Source organism: Ahaetulla prasina, chromosome 3, assembly GCF_028640845.1.
Source record: "Ahaetulla prasina isolate Xishuangbanna chromosome 3, ASM2864084v1, whole genome shotgun sequence".
Lineage (NCBI taxonomy): Eukaryota > Metazoa > Chordata > Lepidosauria > Squamata > Colubridae > Ahaetulla > Ahaetulla prasina.
Genome location: NC_080541.1, coordinates 48,727,088 through 48,747,410, shown reverse-complemented (window position 1 = coordinate 48,747,410; position 20,323 = coordinate 48,727,088). Strand labels below are relative to the sequence as shown.

General features: G+C 36.3%; 1 protein-coding gene across 1 annotated transcript in view; it reads left to right on the top strand.

The window, feature by feature from the left end:
- The window catches only part of RP1 (RP1 axonemal microtubule associated), a 255,964-nt gene extending 236,741 nt beyond the window's left edge, over window positions 1–19,223 (top strand). The window contains exons 53-59 of the mRNA XM_058177836.1: window positions 4,814–4,971; window positions 5,166–5,241; window positions 5,844–5,922; window positions 8,161–8,404; window positions 13,242–13,320; window positions 15,353–15,428; window positions 16,712–19,223. Of these exons, the coding sequence (XP_058033819.1) occupies window positions 4,814–4,971; window positions 5,166–5,241; window positions 5,844–5,922; window positions 8,161–8,404; window positions 13,242–13,320; window positions 15,353–15,428; window positions 16,712–16,766 (767 nt within the window). The 3' untranslated portion in view covers window positions 16,767–19,223. The remainder of the gene's footprint in view (window positions 1–4,813; window positions 4,972–5,165; window positions 5,242–5,843; window positions 5,923–8,160; window positions 8,405–13,241; window positions 13,321–15,352; window positions 15,429–16,711) is intronic.
- The last annotated feature ends 1,100 nt before the right edge of the window (window positions 19,224–20,323 follow it).

The following is a 20,323-nucleotide window of genomic DNA, read 5'->3' as shown; positions in this document are numbered from 1 at the left end:
AGTTAAAAGCCAGTTATCATCAACTGTACATAGACTGATAACTGTAATAAAAGCAGTGTGAAGACATTCTAACTTGTTAATAGTACAGTCTTTTTTTATTTCCCATACATTTTTGAGATCATATCTATAATGAGATATAGTGTACAGACATGTATTCAACAGTGTTATTGAATTTCATATGAAATGATATGCATGTGAAAACATATATCCATCAAATAATGACAGAAATAGATCTAAATAACAGTCTGGATATTTGTCACATGCTAGTTATAAAATTTGTTCATGTCATTTTTTTATGGTGAATGTATATTAAATTATCAAACTCAGTATTAGATATAAACATTGGTGAGTGTTTTGGAAAAAATAAGTAGGAATATATGCATATATAACCATTTGCAAAAATGAATTTGTATTTCTGAAGAATGAAAATAATTGCCATTGAATTCAAATATTTTATTAAATTATATTAGTCATGTTAAATTAAATGCTAAATATTTTATGTGACTGAGCTGAAAATGACTCAAAATAATTTAATACATGGATCATAAGAATCCTTTGTTTAAATACATTTTTTTTCTAGTATTTTCCCAGTAATATTAAATTTGTTTGACACATCAATATTAGTAGTTGTATAAGTTAGTTGAATTAGAGTACTTTATTCAAGCTAATTCTGTTTCACTGAATTCAGCGGGATCAAATCAGCTTAATACTTTTGTAGCTGTTGATTTCTGAATGTTACTACTTGGTATATTTATCATTGTAATGTTTATTCGCTCAATATAACTGTGTGTTTCCATTTTTCCAGCCAATCAGCCATCTGCTATTTAGTTCCTACAGACAGTAAAAACATTGTCCAGATGTTGGCAAAGAGTTCTTTTCTCAAGAAACCACTTAGTTTATTATTATTATTAATACCAGAGAGCCAATTTGGTTGAGTGGCTGCACTACTGTAGATTTATACTGATTGGTGAAGGACTGTAAGACTGTAAAACAGAATGGATAGATTTATTTAACTTTAGTGGTGAAATATGTACTGAGCTACCTTTTCTACTTCCATTCGGACTTGAAATATACAAATACAGATGATGTAAAACTAGAAAGAGTAACCAACACTAATAAAACAATCGGAATAAAAAGGTTCTGAACAAGCTGAATTACTGTATCAGAATAAATATAATAAAATTCCGCATGATTAATTCTAAAATTTGCATTTATAGCAAAGAAACCTAATCATAAGTATAAAATGGAAGTAATCTATGTGGTATCTATGGTCTAGACTCTAAGTTATTTGGATCAATCTCTTACCATGTCATCCCAGGTAATATTGGGGTGTAGAACTGCACATGTATCTTCATGATGGCCACTAATATGTTCAGGTTACCTTCAGGTTGGACTTGAGCTTTACTTTATGTTGGGCCTTCTTTGAAACAAATCCAGCTACAGGCAGTCCTCAACTTACGACCATAATTGGGACAAAGAATTTCCATTGCTAAGCAAGGTGGCTGTTAAAGTCAATCACACCTGATTGTATCATCTTTTTGTCATAGTTTTTAAGCAAATTGCCTCAATTGCAGCCATTATTTATTTATTTATACTGCACATTTTTGAAGTACCCATTGCTCTCAAAGAGGGACTCCGGACGATGTACAATAAAACATCAAAATATTTAAATGTTAAAGTTAACATTTTAAAATTATTTAAAAATTAAAAATAAAATAAAAGAATATAAAAGGATAATTTTTTAATTTAAAAATATAAAGAATAAAAATTAATTAAAATTAATTAAAAAGTATAAATAATAAAAAATAAAAATTTAAACATTATAAAAAATATTAAAATATAAAAAATATAAAAAAAAATTAGGAGGCAGGAATAATTAAACCCTGTTAAAAATTAGTTGACAAAGGCAAAGGGAGGGCTCTCATGGCTCCCACCAACCCCGTGACTGTGTGCAGATCCATTAAGTAAATCCAACTTCCTCCATTGACTTTATTTGTGAGAAGCTGCTGGGAAAGTCACAAATGGCAAACACACAACCCTGGGATGGTGCAACCATCATAAATACATGCCAGTTGCCAAGCATCTGAATTTTGAACATGTGACTGTGGCAATGCTGTGATGGTTGTATAAGTGTGAGTACTAGTTGTAAGTCACTTTTTCCAGTGACATTGTAACTTCAAATAGTTACTAAACAAATAGTTGTAAACCGAGGACTCCCTGTTCTTGTAGGTAGTGCAGAACATGATAACGCAATTGTTCCAAATGTTTCCAGTCTTCTCTTCTCTCATCCCTATGCTTCAGGAGCTTCATTAGTTGTCTGGGGCCTCAAGGGTGCTTTTCATGATTTTACTTTACTATATAAAGCCCTTTATGATTGAGGTCTGCTTACCCTGCAGAGCATTTCAAACCTATTTCCTTCCCCAAATAGACATAATCACAAAGATGAAATGCTCTGGTCATTCTACATTTCTGGCTAGAGTATGCAGAAGGTAGGGTCTTATTGGTGGATGGATTTAAATTATAGCTAGTCCTCGACTTACAAAAGTTAATTTAGTGACTCTTCAAAGTTACACTGAAACAAAGTGATTTACAACAATTTTTACACTTATGACTGTTGCAAGCAGCCCCATGGTCACATGATCAAAATTCAGATGGAAATTCATATTTATGATGGCTGCAATGTCCCAGGGTCATGTGATCATCTCTTGTGACCTTCTGACTAGCAAAGTCAATGGGGAAGCCAGATTCACTTAACAACCATGTTACTAACTTAACAATTGCGATGATTGTTAGTGGCAAATAAAGTCATAAAATGGGCCAAACTCATTTAACAAATCTCTCACTCAGCAACATAAATTTTGTGCTCCATTGTGGTGGTAAGTGGAGGACTACCTCTACAGGAATTCTTTCCTGCTCCAATTGGTCAATCCTCTGCTAGTTAGATACAATATCCCTCAAAAATATTTGAACTGATTAGCAAAATAATGTGGTTGCTACAACAAATGCACCTTCAAATTACATTATCAGAAATGTATAAATCAGATTATGAGGAGTAATTGGTTAACTGCACAGAACAGTGAGCCCAGTTTTGATTGTCATATTTTAAGAAAGGTTTTGACAAAGAGGGCTTCTCCAAAGAAGAGTTACCAGGATAATTAGATTGCTGCAGTGATGGGTTGTTACCAGTTCGCACCAGATCATGTGAACTGGTAGCAGCAGCAGCGGGAGGCTCCGCCCACCCTCCCAGATGCTTTTTTCGCATGCGCAGAAGCTCCACGCGCACGAGCAAACCGGAAGCAGTTGGATTTGGAACCTGGCCCTGGATTGCTGGGCCTATGAAGTACAGTATGAAGCCTGTTATTAACACACAGCTGCCTGTAATTACAATTACTGCAGGCTCGAGTCCCACCAGGCCCAAGGTTGACTCAGCCTTCCATCCTTTATAAGGTAGGTAAAATGAGGACCCAGATTGTTGGGGGGGCAATAAGTTGACTTTGTATATAAATATACAAATAGAATGAGACTATTGCCTTACACAATGTAAGCCGCCCTGAGTCTTCGGAGAAGGGTGGAATATAAATTCAAAAAAAAAAAAAAAGTAAAAATATCCAGTTTTACCATGGTAAAAAGGAGTGGTTCAAGTAACCTTTGAATCTCACTCCATCTTCAAAACAGGATGTCCCAGAGAAAATGGAATGTGATTTTTCTGAGACCTGACTATATTTGGCCCCTCAGGCCTTGAATCCTGATGCCAATGTACTAAAGCATTTATTCTGTTACTCTGTTATCTGAATCATTCATTTGACATACTACTTACTCCCCAAACCTACCCTAACATTATTTTTTACTCAATGTTTCGATTCTTCCAAATTTTACAATAATCATTTCACATAACTGCAATTTTCATGTACTGAGTAAAAGTGTGCTTCAGGTTTGGAATACAAAATCCTTTGATTGTGGGATTGGTTCAATATTTGGCAGTGTGGATAACAAAACGAGAGATCTGGATGGATTACTGGATCAAATAGACTGAAGTATCTGCTTTAACAATGCTTTCATCAGTGCTAAAAGGAGAGAAAGGAGCAAAAGCACTTTGGGAATATAAAAATATGCAGTATGTGTTTTTAGTTATATCACTTGCTTAACTTGGAATACTGCATTCAGTTTTGGTCGCCACGATGTAAAAAAGATGCTGAGACCCTAGAAAGAGTGCAGAGAAGAGCAACAAAGATGATTAGGGGACTGGAGGCTAAAACATATGAAGAACGGTTGCAGGAACTGGGTATGTCTAGTTTAATAAAAAGGACTAGGGGAGACATGATAATAGTGTTCCAATATCTCAGAGGTTGCCACAAAGAAGAGGCAATCAGGCTGTTCTCCAAAGCACCTGAGGGTAGAACAAGAAGCAATGGGTGGAAACCGATCAAGGAAAGAAGCAACTTAGAACTAAGGAGAAATTTCCTGACAGTTAGAACAATTAATAAGTGGAACAACTTGCCTGCAGAAGTTGTAAATGCCCCAACATTGGAAATTTTTAAGACGATGTTGGATAACCATCTGTCTGAGATGGTGTAGGGTTTTCTGCCTTGGCAGGGGGTTGGACGAGAAGGCCTCCAAGGTCCCTTCCAACTCTGTTGTTGTTGTGATGATGATGATGATGATGATGATGATGATGAAGAAGAAGAATTCATGCAGAGAAAATATTGCATCATGTGAATACTGGCAGATAGCAGGAAATATTATTAAAGTAACAAATTATGGAATGATGATACCATCTGTAACATCAAATTTTACATTTGTTTTTATTTTACAGTGATTACATATGATATAAATATATTCTGCAGTGATATTGTGAGCAAAATAAGCATGGTGCCTATATCTCTGAATGTATATGGAACCAATGGAGATACTGAAGACCGAAGGCTTTTGTTGTCACCATCATCTACAATTGAGAAAGGAGAAATTGGGGAGGTAATTCAGTTTTTTTACTGTTATCTAAAAATTCAGAATAAAAATATAAGAGAGGGAGAGAGGGAGGGAGGGACGGAGGGAAGGAGAGGGAGGGAGAGGGAGAGAAACAAGCAAATTATACACACATACACATACACACATACTGAATATATCACACTTTTCTGCTTTATTGAAATATCTTCTGATATGTTTAGTCATTTACAGGTCACATAGATGCTGTGGATTTGGGAAAATTGCACAAAATTGTCCTTCTCATTGGAAACACATCGTGTAAGTTTTTTTCACTGCAAAAATATTGCTAAGAGAACCTTGCAGTTTAATATTGATGCTGCATATGTATAATCAGTAGTATGTAGTATAAAAGCATACTATGTAACCTAACACAACCTCTTTGAGGTTTCATTAAATAGTTTAAAAATAGGAAACAGCATTATGCTGAGTAAGATCATTGTTCCATCTAGAACAATATAATTCATGAGACAGACAGCAATTTTTAACAGTTTCAAGCAGTTTCCCCAGCTTAATTTAGAAATGCCAGGAACTGAGTCTTAAACATTCTGGAAATGTGACTCCATGTTCTGTCACTGAACTTAGAGGAAATGTATTTTTTAAATGACATTTATTTGAAAATAAGTCCTGCAGACCTCTCCTTCTATCTGTAATAAATATGGGAGTTGCAATAGGTATCATAATGACAGCTGCAGACCCTGTGGATATATTAAATAGAAAAGCTCTCCAGTTTGTGATTTAAGAACAACTACTTAAGATTTAAGAAGGGATAGACTTGTAATGCTATTTACTGATACTTAATATAATTTGATAGTAGTGCTGGCATGAAAAAATGTTTTAATTATCTATTGCTTCTAATGCAGCCTGCAAATTGGCAATTAAAGCCTTGCACTTAAAGGAAAATTTAAAACAAGAGCCTGTGTACATATTTGAAGTGAACGAGTGAGTATGAGAAATATGAATCACCGGGGCAAATTTGGGGTATTAAGAAAGGGAAGCTGATCAATACTTTACTTTGTTATTATGGTGTATTGTACTTACTACCAAGGAAGGAGGGATTACCTTGGATTTTTCTAACCTGCATGCCAAAAACAATCTCATTGGCTATTGATAAGTAGGAAAAGGAGATGAAATCTTTGGTTCTCTTTGTCAGATAGCAAACTACCTGGTAAAAGTTAATGCTCTAATTTCATTGCTATGTTTGTTTTAAAAAAAACAATCTAAGATCACTGCAGACTGCAAACATACCCATTTGATAGACAGCAAGTATGCAATCCAAAAGGGGTGTTGCTTGTCCCAAAAGATACAGTGAGGTGATAATTAAGTAGAAAAGGCATTTGTTCACAACTGCCCTTATAAGATTCAGAACCAAGGCTTGTAAATGAGGCCTAGTCAACTCCCTGAAGCTCCAGTTCATATCAAAGCAACTTGTACTCTGAAAGTGATATGGGAAGAACAGCAGAGGAAAAACGTAAGTCCAACCAGTGGTGGGTTTCAAATTTTTTTACTACTGGTTCTGTGGGTGTGGCTTGGTGGGTGTGGCATGGCTTGGTGGGCATAGCTTGGTGTGCATGGCAGGGGAAGGATACTATAAAATCTCCATTCCCTTCCCAATCTGGGGGAAGGTTACTGCAAAATCCCCATTTCCTCCTAATCAGCTGGGACTTGGGAGGCAGAGAATAGATGGGGGTGAGGCCAGTCAGAATTTTTACTACTGGTTCTCCGAACTATTCAAAATTTCTGCTACTGGTTCTCCAGAACTGGTCAGAACCTGCTGAAACCCACCTCTGAGTCCAACTGAAGGCAAAAAATTAATCTCTTTTATAGAAGGCACCTATAAAAATCACAACAAACAGAGTAATTTGAATCTTAGAAAAAATTGTCATGCAGGATAAGCTTACCTGCCAGGGAGATTGTTTTGGAAAAGTTTCCCCAGCATGAGTAAAACAAAACAAACTATCCTTCTTCCAGCAGCTATCAAATCCCTTCTTCTGCTGCCCACTGTTGGCTGTTAGAGAAATGGTTCCATCCTTAACAGCTGTGGCAACAATAATTCACAGCCAGGAGACCCTGTCAAAACTCACACCTGTGACAGTGGGAAAGTCACGAACTTCATATTACCATTCAGAAAATACATTCAGAGACATATTAATATCAATTATGCTCTTCTTTATATTATGGGCATTTTTTAAAATGTGTGCCTTCAAGTCAATTTTAATTATTTATTTGCCCCTTATGGTCCTCTTAGGAATGGGGTGAGGTCAATAGTAGAAAGTTTTTGGTTAAAGCTTTTAGGATTATGAGAAGAGACCACAGAGTCAGGTAAAGTATTCCAAGCACTGATGATTCTGTTACAGAAGTCATATTTTCTGCAATCTAGATTAAAGCAGTTGACATTTAGTTTAAATCTATTAGTTGCTCTAGTATTATTGCAATTAAAGCTGAAGTAGTCTTTAACAGGAAGGATATTACAATAGATGATTCTGTGAGTTAAACTTAGGTCTTGTTGGAGGCGATGTAGTTCCAAGCTTTCTAAGCCTAGGATTTCAAGTCTGGTGGCATAAGGTATTTTGTTGTTTTCAGAGGAATGGAGAACTCTTCTTGTAAAATATTTCTGGACACGTTCAATTGTATTGATGTCAGAGATGTGGTGAGGGTTCCAAACAGGTGAGCTGTATTCTAGAATTGGTCTAGCAAATGTTTTATATGCTCTGGTTAGTAGTGTGGTGTTTTTGGAAAAGAAGCTACGCAAGATTAGGTTTACAACTCTTAGAGCTTTTTTTGCTATGTAGTTGCAGTGGTAATTCCTGGTAATTGCCCTGCAGTTGTCTTGGCAGCATTTTCAGAACTTCATCCCAGAGCTGAAAGAGACTAACTGGCCCACAGTCATTTGCTGGCCTTGTGTCTAGGTTAGTACTAGAACTCTTATAAACTCTGAGTTTATAATCGCTAGTATTTCTGAACCTTAACAGCTTGGATTTCATCACCCAAAACTCTCTAGTTGGTGTGCTGATTGGAGAATTCTTGGGTTGAAGTGTGCACATCTTGAAGTTACCAGGGTTAAGAAAGGTACATAAAATAAAACTGGATCTCAAGGAAAGGAATATTTTTTTAAAAAAAACATTATTAAATGTCATATCAAATCCTATACATGTCTTGTCTTTTAAAAATTGTTTCTAGAACATTCCATCTGGACATTGGTAAACCTGAAATAAGGAAAGAAATCCCTCTCTCTTTGGTTACTAAGGAAGATAATGGACCAGAAAATCTGACAGAACATATTATTAAAGTGTACACTGGTGATAAAAGAGGGGCAGGAACTGATGCCAATGTTCATATCATTTTGTTTGGAGACATGGATACATCCGATTTAATTCAACTCAAAACCTCTCTCGATCATCGAGATCCCTTCGAAAAAGGAAAGGTAATATTGCTCATACATATCTTTTTTAAATATTGGCCATATCAAATATTACAAGTTTTAGATGAAAATATATATCCCTGAGGATTTTGCTACATATTTAATATTGAAGTGGTAATTAAATAGATAATGCACAAATATATAGTATATATTTATATATATTCTATAATATATAGAATATTGTGTGTGTGTGTGTGTGTGTGTGTGTGTGTGAATGTGTGTACATGTGTGTGTGTGTTTGTGTGTAGGAGGACGCAAGCGTGAGTAGTGGGAGTGTAGTTACTGCTGGCTCCACCCTCTCCATCCCACTGTCTGCTTGCCCACGGCTGCAACGGGCCAAGATCTCAGCATGCCACAGCCTCCACCTGTTCTGACTCCTGGCCCAGCTTCTGTTGGACACTTCTCAGCCATGGGGGCTCGCGGAGGTTCTTTGCCCTCCTGGCAGGGTGGGTGGAGGCCATGGCGTGCCAAGACCTTGGCCCTGATTGAGGCACCAGGCAAGCAGACAGTGGGATGGGGCCGATGGTAGCTGCCCAAACACTTTTCACCCACTTTATTCAAAACCTCTTCTTCACTCCTTCTGCAGATGCGAACACAATCCGACCTTGACCGCTTGAAGAATGTAACCATACCCATCACCCTCCCTTCTTCCCCTCAGGGGAGAAATGTGGCAGCATCTGGAAACCTACGGCCTAGTATGGTTTCCAGGCCTGACAGGGGCAGTTGAAGCTTTGTCTGCTTGAAAAAGGGACCATTTGAAATGGAACTAATTGCTCCATTTCAAACTGTCCCCTTTGCAAGCAAATGGAGCTTTGCGTTTGTGCCATTTCTCCATTCAGGCGAAAAGTTCTGCTGCGAGTGGCTTTCTGCCACGAGCAGCTCCACCAGCACAAGAAGCCCCACCTCATACAGCCAGACATGAGCGAGGCTTAATTAGGGTTTATTATGGGTGGTAGGGCTTCTATCAGGCGCATGTGTAAAAATCAAGCTACAGCTTATTTTCAGGATAGGTCTTATTTTCGGGGAAACACAGGTATATATATATTTCCAATGAATATATATATTTATATTTGTGCATTATGATAAACTGTTTACTATCTCATTCATTCACTGATCTTGTGCCAGATAGCATGGCAAAGTATACATTTCTTTTTGCTGATATTCTTATTACTTTTGTACAGTGTCTGGCCAATGCTTCTTTAAAAACTGGTGGTACAACCAGATTTAGAGCTATACAGATAGAGGAGGGATAACAGTCCTTGGGATGAACCTTGTCCAGCACATTGCCTTTAGAATTTCCATTCATTCTTTGCAAGCTTGATGTGAAGATTAAAACAGGGAAGTGGGAAAGATAAAAGAACTGGAGGAGCTCCATTTTAGGGAGCAGTTCATCCTCCAGTTACTTCCAATGGACAGCAGAAGAGGAGGTAACTTTTTAAAATCTGAGTCTTAGGTTACACACAAAATGCTGAATTAAGTGAATAGACTATATTAAACCATTGTTTCCTTACTGTATTTAAAGTTATTCTCAATGGGAGTTTATCTTGGTGCTGAGTGCTTTGTGTTTTGACATCAAACTGGACTTAATCTCAGTACAACTTGGTGTATTCTGCAAATTCCCATTCATTCTCTGAAAATGAAGTCAATGAGTCAAATATGAATATGGCAACTTTTTCTTTGGTGGGATTAACTTCTGTTAAATGTACACTTATTGTAAATGTACACTTATTGTTATACCTATCACATAATAGGCATAAATAACATGTTCTATTCTGCTAGAGAAAAGATTTCAAAAGCTACTTAACTTTCCTTTATCCCTTTGACCCTGAACAAATTCATTTTTGTATTTAGAGAATTAACTTAACATGAAAGAAACAGTTTTGTAGAGGTCAAACAGTTGCCCCCGTTGAAAAAAAAATGCCAGCATTGTCAAAAATAACACTGGAAATGAAAAAGATATATATTTTAAACCAAATTAGTAGGGTATTTGAAAGATTTTATCATAATTAGAGTCAAATGACTTCTCTTTATGTCTTCAAAGAAAGGTTTATATATCATTAAAAAGATACATATAAAAATGCAAAACACAAGGTGTTTTTTTCAAACTAGCTGGAAGTTCATTATTTTTAAAAACTATTTTCTGACATTAATAAGAATTGTACCAGCATAAATTTCCTTATTCTTTTTGCTGATAATAGCCACTTTTTTGAATTGTCAAAGGTATTTCACTCCATATTTTTTAGAGTGTAAGATGCTCCAGAGTATGAGACGCACATTAGTTTTTGGGGAGGAAAACAAGAAAAAAAAATTCTGCCTCTGCCTACCAGCATCCATTGATATTCATCTGGCTAGTTTCCTTGCAGCAAACAGACTGGTCAGCTTCAGCACATTATCGCAGCCTGATTCAGCATGAGCAGCTGATTGGCGGTTGGATCAGCCTCCTGGAATACTGCCAATCAGCTGTTCCAGGCTGCGGGAATTGTCACAGCCCATCACCGCTTCCGCATGTCACACTTTTGGCCTCTGTGCACCACGTTTTCAGCCTCTGCACACGCCATTTTAGACCCACTCCAGGCTGTTGGGATCGCCACAGCACATCACTGCCAATCACCACTTTGGCACGCCTCATTTTTGGCCTCTGCGCATCGCATTTTTGGTCCATTCCAGGTGGCAGGGATCGCTGCCGCTGATCACCACCACCTGAAACTGGCCAAAAATGCAATGCATGGAGGCCGAAAACAGACCATGTGGAGGCTGAAAACGTGACACACGGAGGCAAAAAATGCAACACACTGAGGTGGCGTTTGGCGGTGATGTGCTATGGTGATTCCCGCAGCCAGGTCTAAAACGGGGTGTGCGGAGGCTGATAACACAAGAAGGCTGAAAACAGCTGAATGGTGGGGGCCGGCAGGTGGGCTGTGCTTTGGCAACATTTGCTGTATAAGACACACAGACATTTCCACCCACTTTGGGGGGGGCAGTGCATCTTATATGCTGAAAAATACGGTGCATGTCATACAAATATGTAATAAATGAAATAAAGAAATTGGGATGTACTTCTTTTATGTTTTAAAAAATGGAAAGAATTGCAGCATAGAATTTCAACCAGTGATCATTAATCAAGATATGGTATTTCTCAAGCCTCCTACAGTATATCATCTATATCTATATAATCTGCACACATGTACATATTTAAGCAAGTTCCATAGCTGATTCAAATAATGGTAGCCACTCTAGAACAATTTATATATTTAATTTGCATGCTGCCCAGCTTGCAGTTCTGAGTTTGGAAGAACAAAGAGATGGCGAAGACTGTGATATCTGAGGATTTTGCTACATATTAAACCTTTCTGGAGCAGAATAATTAAGAAAACTGAAGAAAAATCTGAATTTGAAGGGCAAAATGTGACTGGAGCTATTGAGCATTTACATGATGCCCTCCTTAGTTTGCTTGAGAACCCAGGAAGTTGTCATGTCCCACTCCTCCGCTGACGGCCGGGTCAGGGAAATCCGAATCAGGCTTGCCTCTGCAGCTCTGTCCTAGCAAAGTCCTCAGAGCAGGCAGGAGACCAGTAAGTGACTTCAGCAAGATAAGTTCGACTTTTGCCTGACTCAGAGACTGCCAGAAAGCAGATCCTTTATATAGGCCATGGGGTGTGGCTCCATGACTCAGCACTCATTAAGGCCTGCCCCTCCCTTCCTTCTGTTGCCTCCGCCTATCCAGCCTTCTGATGCGAGGGTCACACCAATCAGCAGCTGTTGGGAATAAACCCTCCTCAGGCTCACATGCTGTGGAGGAGGGGAGGGGTCTAGCTGCTCCGTTTGCCTGGGCATGGAGTCAGGGCTAGGGCCGGGAGATGCTCCTTCTTCTGCAGTTTGTGTGGGCATGGAGCCAGGACTTGGGCCGGGAGGCATACATTCCTCAGTGTTCGGGAGCAGGTAAGAAGGCCCCGGCTGCTCTGAGGGCGGGCAAGACACAACAGAAGTCACCTCTAGTTTAAGATGTTCCCAAGAGGTGCTATGTATTTGTAGGTGCCTGTATATACTGTGGGCATCTACACACAGTGCAAATAACATTTTCTTTTTCAAATCCAGATCATTGTACAGCTCCAGTTGCTATTTATTCATCTGACGAATGAAGCTGAATATGTCTATTATTGTGACAAAAAGCAAATCTGTTTACAACTTCCCCCCCCCCCCCAATATCTGGGAGAATTAAATTCTTGAACCAGCCATTTTTATGCAGTTCCTTAGATACCAGCAAAATATTCTTGATTTTCTTTTATTTTTAAACATGGTTAATTTTGATGAAGGCAGACTGCTGGATTATTTTTCCCTTTCAGGTTTTTAATTCAAACCTTTTTTAGTTGTCCATAGTTATTTTACTTGGAATTTTGAAATGTGTTTGAAAAAAATATTAGAATCCTCTTATAGTATCTTTTTGGATTAGGCCAAAGCTACAGCTCCTTTTTAGGCTGCTTTTCCTTCTTGTTCAGGACCATGTGATAGAAAGAATTCAGAAATACTAGACAAAAATTACTGTTCTAGCTGATATCTTCAGTGATAATAAAAAGTCATATATATATCCTTGACCCTGCTTTAATTCAGACTAGTTCTTGATCAAAGAACTTGAGAGAAACAAAGGAGCTGGCAGACATATAGATATTTAGAAAATCTCCAGGCTACTTGGCACTTCTGGTTTCTTGGCACAGGGACACAGAGCTTCACATGCAATGACTGTGGCATATATTTTGGTGCAAAAGATTACCAAGTAAACGTAGCATTTTCCAAAGTTTGACCTATTATAATTGAAAAGCTAATTCTATTTTTCATTTTAAAGTCTGATACATTCAAAATTAAGACAAAGAATATTGGAAGGCTGCAGAAGATTGAAATTGGGCATGATGGGAAAGGGTTTGGTAAGTGTATTTGCATTATTTGACTAAATTGTGTTTCATAGGTGCTAAAACATCTGTACAGGTAGTCTTCACTTAATGATGCTTTTTTGGGACTGGACTCTGTTGTTAAGCAATGTGGGTATAAGTAAAAAGAATATGATGAGAAACCACACCACACATATCAAATAAATCCATTTCATATTTTATGATTTAGCTAATAAATCTACTTTGATTTTTTTTGTTTATTTTTAGAAAATTTGATCTTTAATCCTTTCAAATAATGTCCCACAAGTTGATTTCTTATCATTTTCTCTTTGTCTCTTCTCAGGAAAGCCTTCACTAGTTTAACATACCTTTTTTGTACATCCAAGATAAAAAAGCTTTCCTAGTCATTCTTCTGATTTATTATTTGTATGTCTCTTTTAATTATTAAGACATCATTCAGTTTTGCTTGTAAATCCATTGTGGCATCTTTTTCCATATGTGTTATAGTCTGGCATTTTTTGATCCATTTGCAGATCACCCTTGGTCTATTTTGCCTAGTAAAATCTGTTCTTCTGTAGCCTTTGTAAAATCTGTTTTTATAGGTGCAAACTATCTTAAGACTAATTTATGGACACATTGATCCAGAGTCACTTGGTTGAGTGCCTATAAAAATTGAAAGAAAGAACGAACGAATGAATATCCTTGATTTTTTCTACAGTCAATATTCCTCCACTGTTATAATGGGTCTCTTCTCTTTTACTTGTAATCTTTAGTTTTTTCTGGTTTCTTCTAGTCAACCTATTCTTGTCCTCCTAAAATTTTTAACATCAAAAAAATCAGTAACAAGCAATTTCCTTAGGCGATTAAGAGAGAAAATAGGAATACTCGGTGTCCAATTGAAGGAACTGAACTGTGACTTAGCCAAGATGATTTTCCCTCTGGTTCCCACAGCAATAAAACCCACCAAAGATTCCTATTTTACAAGCACTTTGTGAAAAGCTTCTATATAGAGCAAATGATTCCAGGACTGGTGATCCCAGTCTTCTCTATGATCTGGAGAAGAGTTCTCAAGAGCCAATCCATTCACCAGCTACTGTTTCTACTACAGCCATCTGTTGTGGACCCATCATCAGTTTGCCATTTTGTCTGCCATTGAAGGATGAGCCTTTATTTATAAATAAAAGATCATATGGGAGAATTTTTTTTTCCACAGAAAATGATAAGCTGGGGAGCAAAATTAATTGATGTTATTTCTGATAGCTCTTAATGGACTTTTGTTGATTTGGACTGAATAATGAGATTTTGCAATTTGTTTATTGATAAGAGATGAAATATAGCAAGATTTTTTATTAAAATACTAAACAAAGAGTTAAGTTACAGAAGTTGATTATACTTGTCGGGAGGGAGGAGGAGTCATTTCTTTATGTAACTTTATTTTTTATTTTTCTCTGCATTTTTTATTCTTCTTCTTTACCTTTTATATTATTTATTTATTTCTAAAATTTATTAGCTGTCCATCTTACCACAAGGAAACTCTGGGCTTATTCTTGGTTTGCATTATTTTATCTTAATATTTGAAATCCTTAAAAAAATAATAGTAATTAACAAAATATGACCATTGCATTTAGCAATGGCAGTTCCAACAGTCCCAATTATCATTAAGCAAGGACAATGCAGGTTGCTAAACAAGCAGCCCACATGACCGTGAATTATGACTCCTGCTGACTGACTTCCTGCTAGCTCTTGTCACTCAGCTGAATTTATCTCACAGGATAATTCTGCTTAATGATACTGTAGAAAGTCAAAAAGTCACCTCTCATATTTTGTCATCAGGTGAGTAAAAAGTAATCTTTTGTCACTGTTTAGTTGACTTGACTGACATTTGGAAACTGAGTCTAGACAGCCTTGTTGACAGAGTTTAGCATGTGGTAGCCAGCTGATCCTGTTTGTGAAATGATTTGGATAACTTTATGTTTGCATGAATAGTAGCTGCAGCTCTTATTCAGGCATTTGAAAATGGCCTGATTTAGGCCAGTCAGATCTTTATTCTCGTTGTTTTTTTTTACAGCAAGTGGCTGGTTTCTTGAAAAGGTGGAAATTACAGATATGTCTACAAATGAACTCTACAGCTTTAGCTGTAACAGGTATGTTTGGCTTGTTTAAATTTTTATTGTTACAAAATTCAACAGAAATATTAACTAACCAATATGGCTGGTACCACAGTGTTTAGAATGCAGCATTGCAAGCTAACTTTGCCCGCAGCCTAGAGTTTGATCCTGACCAGCTCAAGGTTTACTCAGTCATCCTTCCGGGGTCAGTAAAATAAGGACCCAGATTGTTGGGGAAAATATGCTGACTCTGTAAACAGAAAATGCTGTAAAAGCACTATAGGGCAATATGTACCATATTTTTTGGACTATAAGATGCTCCCAACTATAAGACACACCTAGCTTTTGGGAGGAAAGCAAGAAAAAATAAAGCCTCTGTCTCCCAGCAATTTGTCTCCTTGCAGCAAACTGCAAACAGCCTGGTCAGTTTCAGCACAGCTTGATTTAGCATGAGCAGCTGATTGGCAGTTGGATATGCCTCCCGGAATACCGCCTATCAGCTATTCTAGGCTGTGGGGATCACTTCCGCCTATCACCACCACCACCCATCACCACTGCCGCCTATCGCCGCCTCCCTGTGCCCCATTTTCAGCCTTTGTGCACCCCATTTTTAGCCTCCATATGCCCCATTTTTGGCCTGTTCAAGGTGGTGTTGGCAGTGGTAATCCCCACCGTCTGGAATGGGCCAAAAATGGGGCAAATGGAGAAGGCGATAGGCAGCAGCGGTGATGGGCGGCGACAGTGGCAATGGGCAATAGTGATCCCTGCAGCCTAGAACAGCTAATCTGGAAAGCAAATCCAACCCCCATTCACTGCTTGTGCTAAATCATGCTATGCTGAAGGCAGAAGCCAAAGGGTGGGAGGGTGGACGGGGCTTCGGCAACATTCGCTCTATAAGACACACAGACATTTCCACCCACTTTTTTTGGGGAGGGAAGTGTGTCTTATACACTGAAAAATATGGTAAGTCTAAGCGCCACTGCTACTGCTAATATTACACACTAGGAAAGATTTTTCCTTTTCCAAGGAGAAGAAAAATCACAGATGCAAGGGAAATTGAGAATCAGTAGGTCTGAGCTTCAGGCTATGAAACAGAGGGATTACTAAGTGATCAACAGCATGTTCACTCAATGCAAATGAAATCCACAAAATCCCCATGGATTTTCATGTCTATAGGAACTTCCCCAAACTGTGCCTTCCAGATATGTTAGGTTACAATTCCCATAGTTCCCAATTGGCATGATCAATGGAATTAGGATGGAAAAGTCTGATCAAATGTACCTTCTCTTTCAATAATATGTATATATTTTCTTTATCAGATGGCTGGCTAAAGATGAAAATGATGGACGCACAGTAGTACAGCTTTACATATAATTTTCTGAAACCTATTTGAATGTGCTTCCCCTTCACTTCAAGCTGATTCAGTTTATTTGTATATCCTAATTATGAAAGAACTATAATTATCATGAAACAATATCAAAACAATTTATCACATTTTAATAATTCCATTGAGAATGACTCTAAGCATTCTAAACACTTTTATTCAATTACAGAATAAAATAAATTCATTGTTCTATATGTCTTAGTATCATTATGCTTTCACAACATTTAAAATTGACAGGGTTTTTTTACATAGGAAAAAGAAAAGGCAATTTATGTCAGTCATGAGCAAGCACATAATGAAATCTTTTATTGGAAGTTTATTTTTATATAAATGAAAGTACTTTCTTGATAACATCATACACAAATAGCTTATTCTAGTAGACAAAATGTTTTCAAAATGGTTATGGAAAACTCTGTGGCAAGATGTCATAGGCAACCATTTTTTGCTTTATAAAAAATACTTTTGAAGCCAAATCCCAAGAAGACTCACTGAACTGTGTGTTCCCATCCTCATTTCAATGGTGACAGTACTTATATGGTGTGCATATCAGAAGGAAGAAGGGTAAATATTTCTTTCTTATGTCTATAAATAATCTTATTAATTGTGAAAATGGCATATCACTTTTTGAGGAAATTGTAAGTTTATAATGATAGTTAAAAGGAACTAAAAAGCTTTTTATGCAATCATTTGTCAAGATACACTGTTCAAATAACGAAATAATGAGAAATCAATCAAAGAAAAATGTGTAAGTTTTATAAAAAGCTATTAAAATGTATGCTTTATTATAATGTATATTCATTAAGAACTCTTTGTCAAAATGCTAATCAATAATATTCCTAGATATAGGAATAAATAGTTTATAATGACACTATGTTAAAAATAACAACATAATATTTTCTGATTAAACAAGGAAATGATTTTAATTAAGTTTTACTAAAAAGTCATATTTCTGCTTGCATTGCTAGGATAGATACTGAAATGAATGTAAAATGTGATCCCTAGAGTGTAGAAATGAGTTTAATCAGTATCTGTATTCATTATAAAGAATCACTTTACTCTTTTCTTCTAGTGTGTCTTTCATTAATATGAACTTACCCTGATGCCATTGCTAGTATATCAAGTGTAAATAATACTACCTTACTTTACTTTATTTACCTCAATAATACTCAGTAACATCTTTAAGCAGTTTATTTGGTCCTTTTGTCCTATTTTGTCCTATTTAAAACGAGGCCCTGGGAAAATATAATATACTGTTGAATGATTTTTTTTAAAAAAAGCACTTCATCAGTATTTGCAAAACCCACAGGGGAAATTTCAACAGGAGTTCCATTTTGCTGACCTAAAGCAAAAGATTCCCGGAAATTGAGCAGCTGAGGTCAGTTTCAATAGAAGACAGGTCAGTTTATATACAAGCTTTATATTCATTATTTTCTTAATTTCCATTTAAAGACATAACATTTTACCATATATTGGTAAATATATACCACGTATTGAGATCTTTCTGAGGAATAGGGCAATAATCTCAATTTTATTCAAGTGTTTTATGATTAGTGTATCAATAAAACTACTGTGAGAGTAATTTCTCATGAAATGGCTTATTATGTGAAAACTGCAATCTACAACTTAAATTGATCTCCGTAAGATGGCCATAATTGCAAAGTAGAACAGCTACAGGTGATTTAGTTCAAAATCATTCTGCAACCTTGGTTATATTTCTGAACCATGATTCAGATTTTCCAAAAGTAAAGTATTCAGACTGAGTTTTAGTTTTTAATTTATTAATTTAATTAATAAACTTTGGCAACAAGTATTACAGATTATGTGAGATACATTGATTTCTTTTTGTGAGTGAATTACATATTGTTTCAATGTACTAAAAATGTGCCTATTTGCTGTGGGACTCATGCAGCAAATGAAAACTCATACCTCATAACAGAGAGTACAGTTCAGTAATGCTACAACTCATAACAAATAATCTATGGAAAAGTAAATCCAATGTTTAAAAAGAGGATAGGTTTACTATTGAAGTATCAGTATGATCAGTGAGCAGTGCATTGTTTCTGTCAGGAGTGGTTGTTTCTACCTCACCAGGGTACATGCTGACTCATATAATTTTGTTACACTGCATGTAAGAAAGCACTCTAAGTGTCAGGCCTGGAAACCTACATCTACATCTAAATCAGGAATACAAAATGTGGCTATCCAGATATTGTTGAATCACAAGTTTCAGCATTGTTATTGTGGCTCAGATACATCTGAAACAGCACCCTTTTTGTTCCTATGAAACTCTCATATTAGACAATGTTGAAAGATAACATGAAAAAGAAAAAAACCACCACCTGAACCATGAGATGTGTAGCAAATAAGTTTGATAAACAGAAAAACAATTTTTTTTAAAAAAAATATTTATTCCAATAGTTTCCATGGCTTCCTATGCAAACCTGTAAAAACAAAAGCAATTGTCTCAACTTCATTTTGGATTTGATTATTTTTTTTTTTGCAAATGTTGATTATTTTCACAATCTTGACTGATGTTTGGAGTCATTCTGATGTTAGACATTACTTATATGATAAAATCAGCCTTGAATTATGAAATTCTTGTATTTATCTTCAACATTCAATCAATTTATAAAATAAAGAGAACTTTTATGAAATAAAGTAGTGTACGTATATTTGTATAAATTACTGTCAACAAGATTAATTCAACAAGATTGGAATGAAAGTAATGTTTTGTTATATTAGTGCATAAAAATTGTTATTGAATGACATTTGTAGGGGCTTCATTGTGAAAAATTTAAGGCTAAAATCTGACCTTAATTGGAAATAAATTGCTTTGATATTCATATAAGTTTTAAATTAATTTGTTTAAGACAGCAATTAAACATGAAAAAATTGTCAGTAGATTTCTAAGTAATTGATTATGTCAAAATATATTTTGGATATCTCAGATATCTGAAAGAAGTGAATTTTATAACAGAGAACCTTAAAGTCTAGCCTTCAACCAGTTTCTATAGAGACAGAGTTTTTAAAATGTTTACATCTATCCATAAATAACTCAGACAATGGTGTACAGAAATGGTACTCAGCTACAGCTTCTATTCCCTTACAGAGGACAACAGCCTTGACCTGATGTGCTAAAACAATATTCACTAAGGATTTAATGTGATTTTATTAGGGAAGTAAAATGAGGAAATAGAATTTATCTCTTTCACAGAGCACAGAGTTTGACAAATGTTTACATACTAAATGACCTGAATTATGCAAAATTTGTACTTTAGTAAGGTCTCAAGCAGCTTAAGGGTAGAAATGAGAAATGGGATATTTTGGCATAATTTCATGAATTTGTAGCATGAAACCAAACAATGTAAAATTGTTTTCAAAATTATAGTTCATATAAACTATATTTCATGCAACTCTAAAGCTTTACCATCACAGTAAAACTGTAAGAAAACATACACACTAGACCACTGTTTCTAACCTTGCAATTTTAAGATGGTTGGACTTCAACTCCTACAAAATTCCTCAGTCAGCCATGCTATTGGGGAAT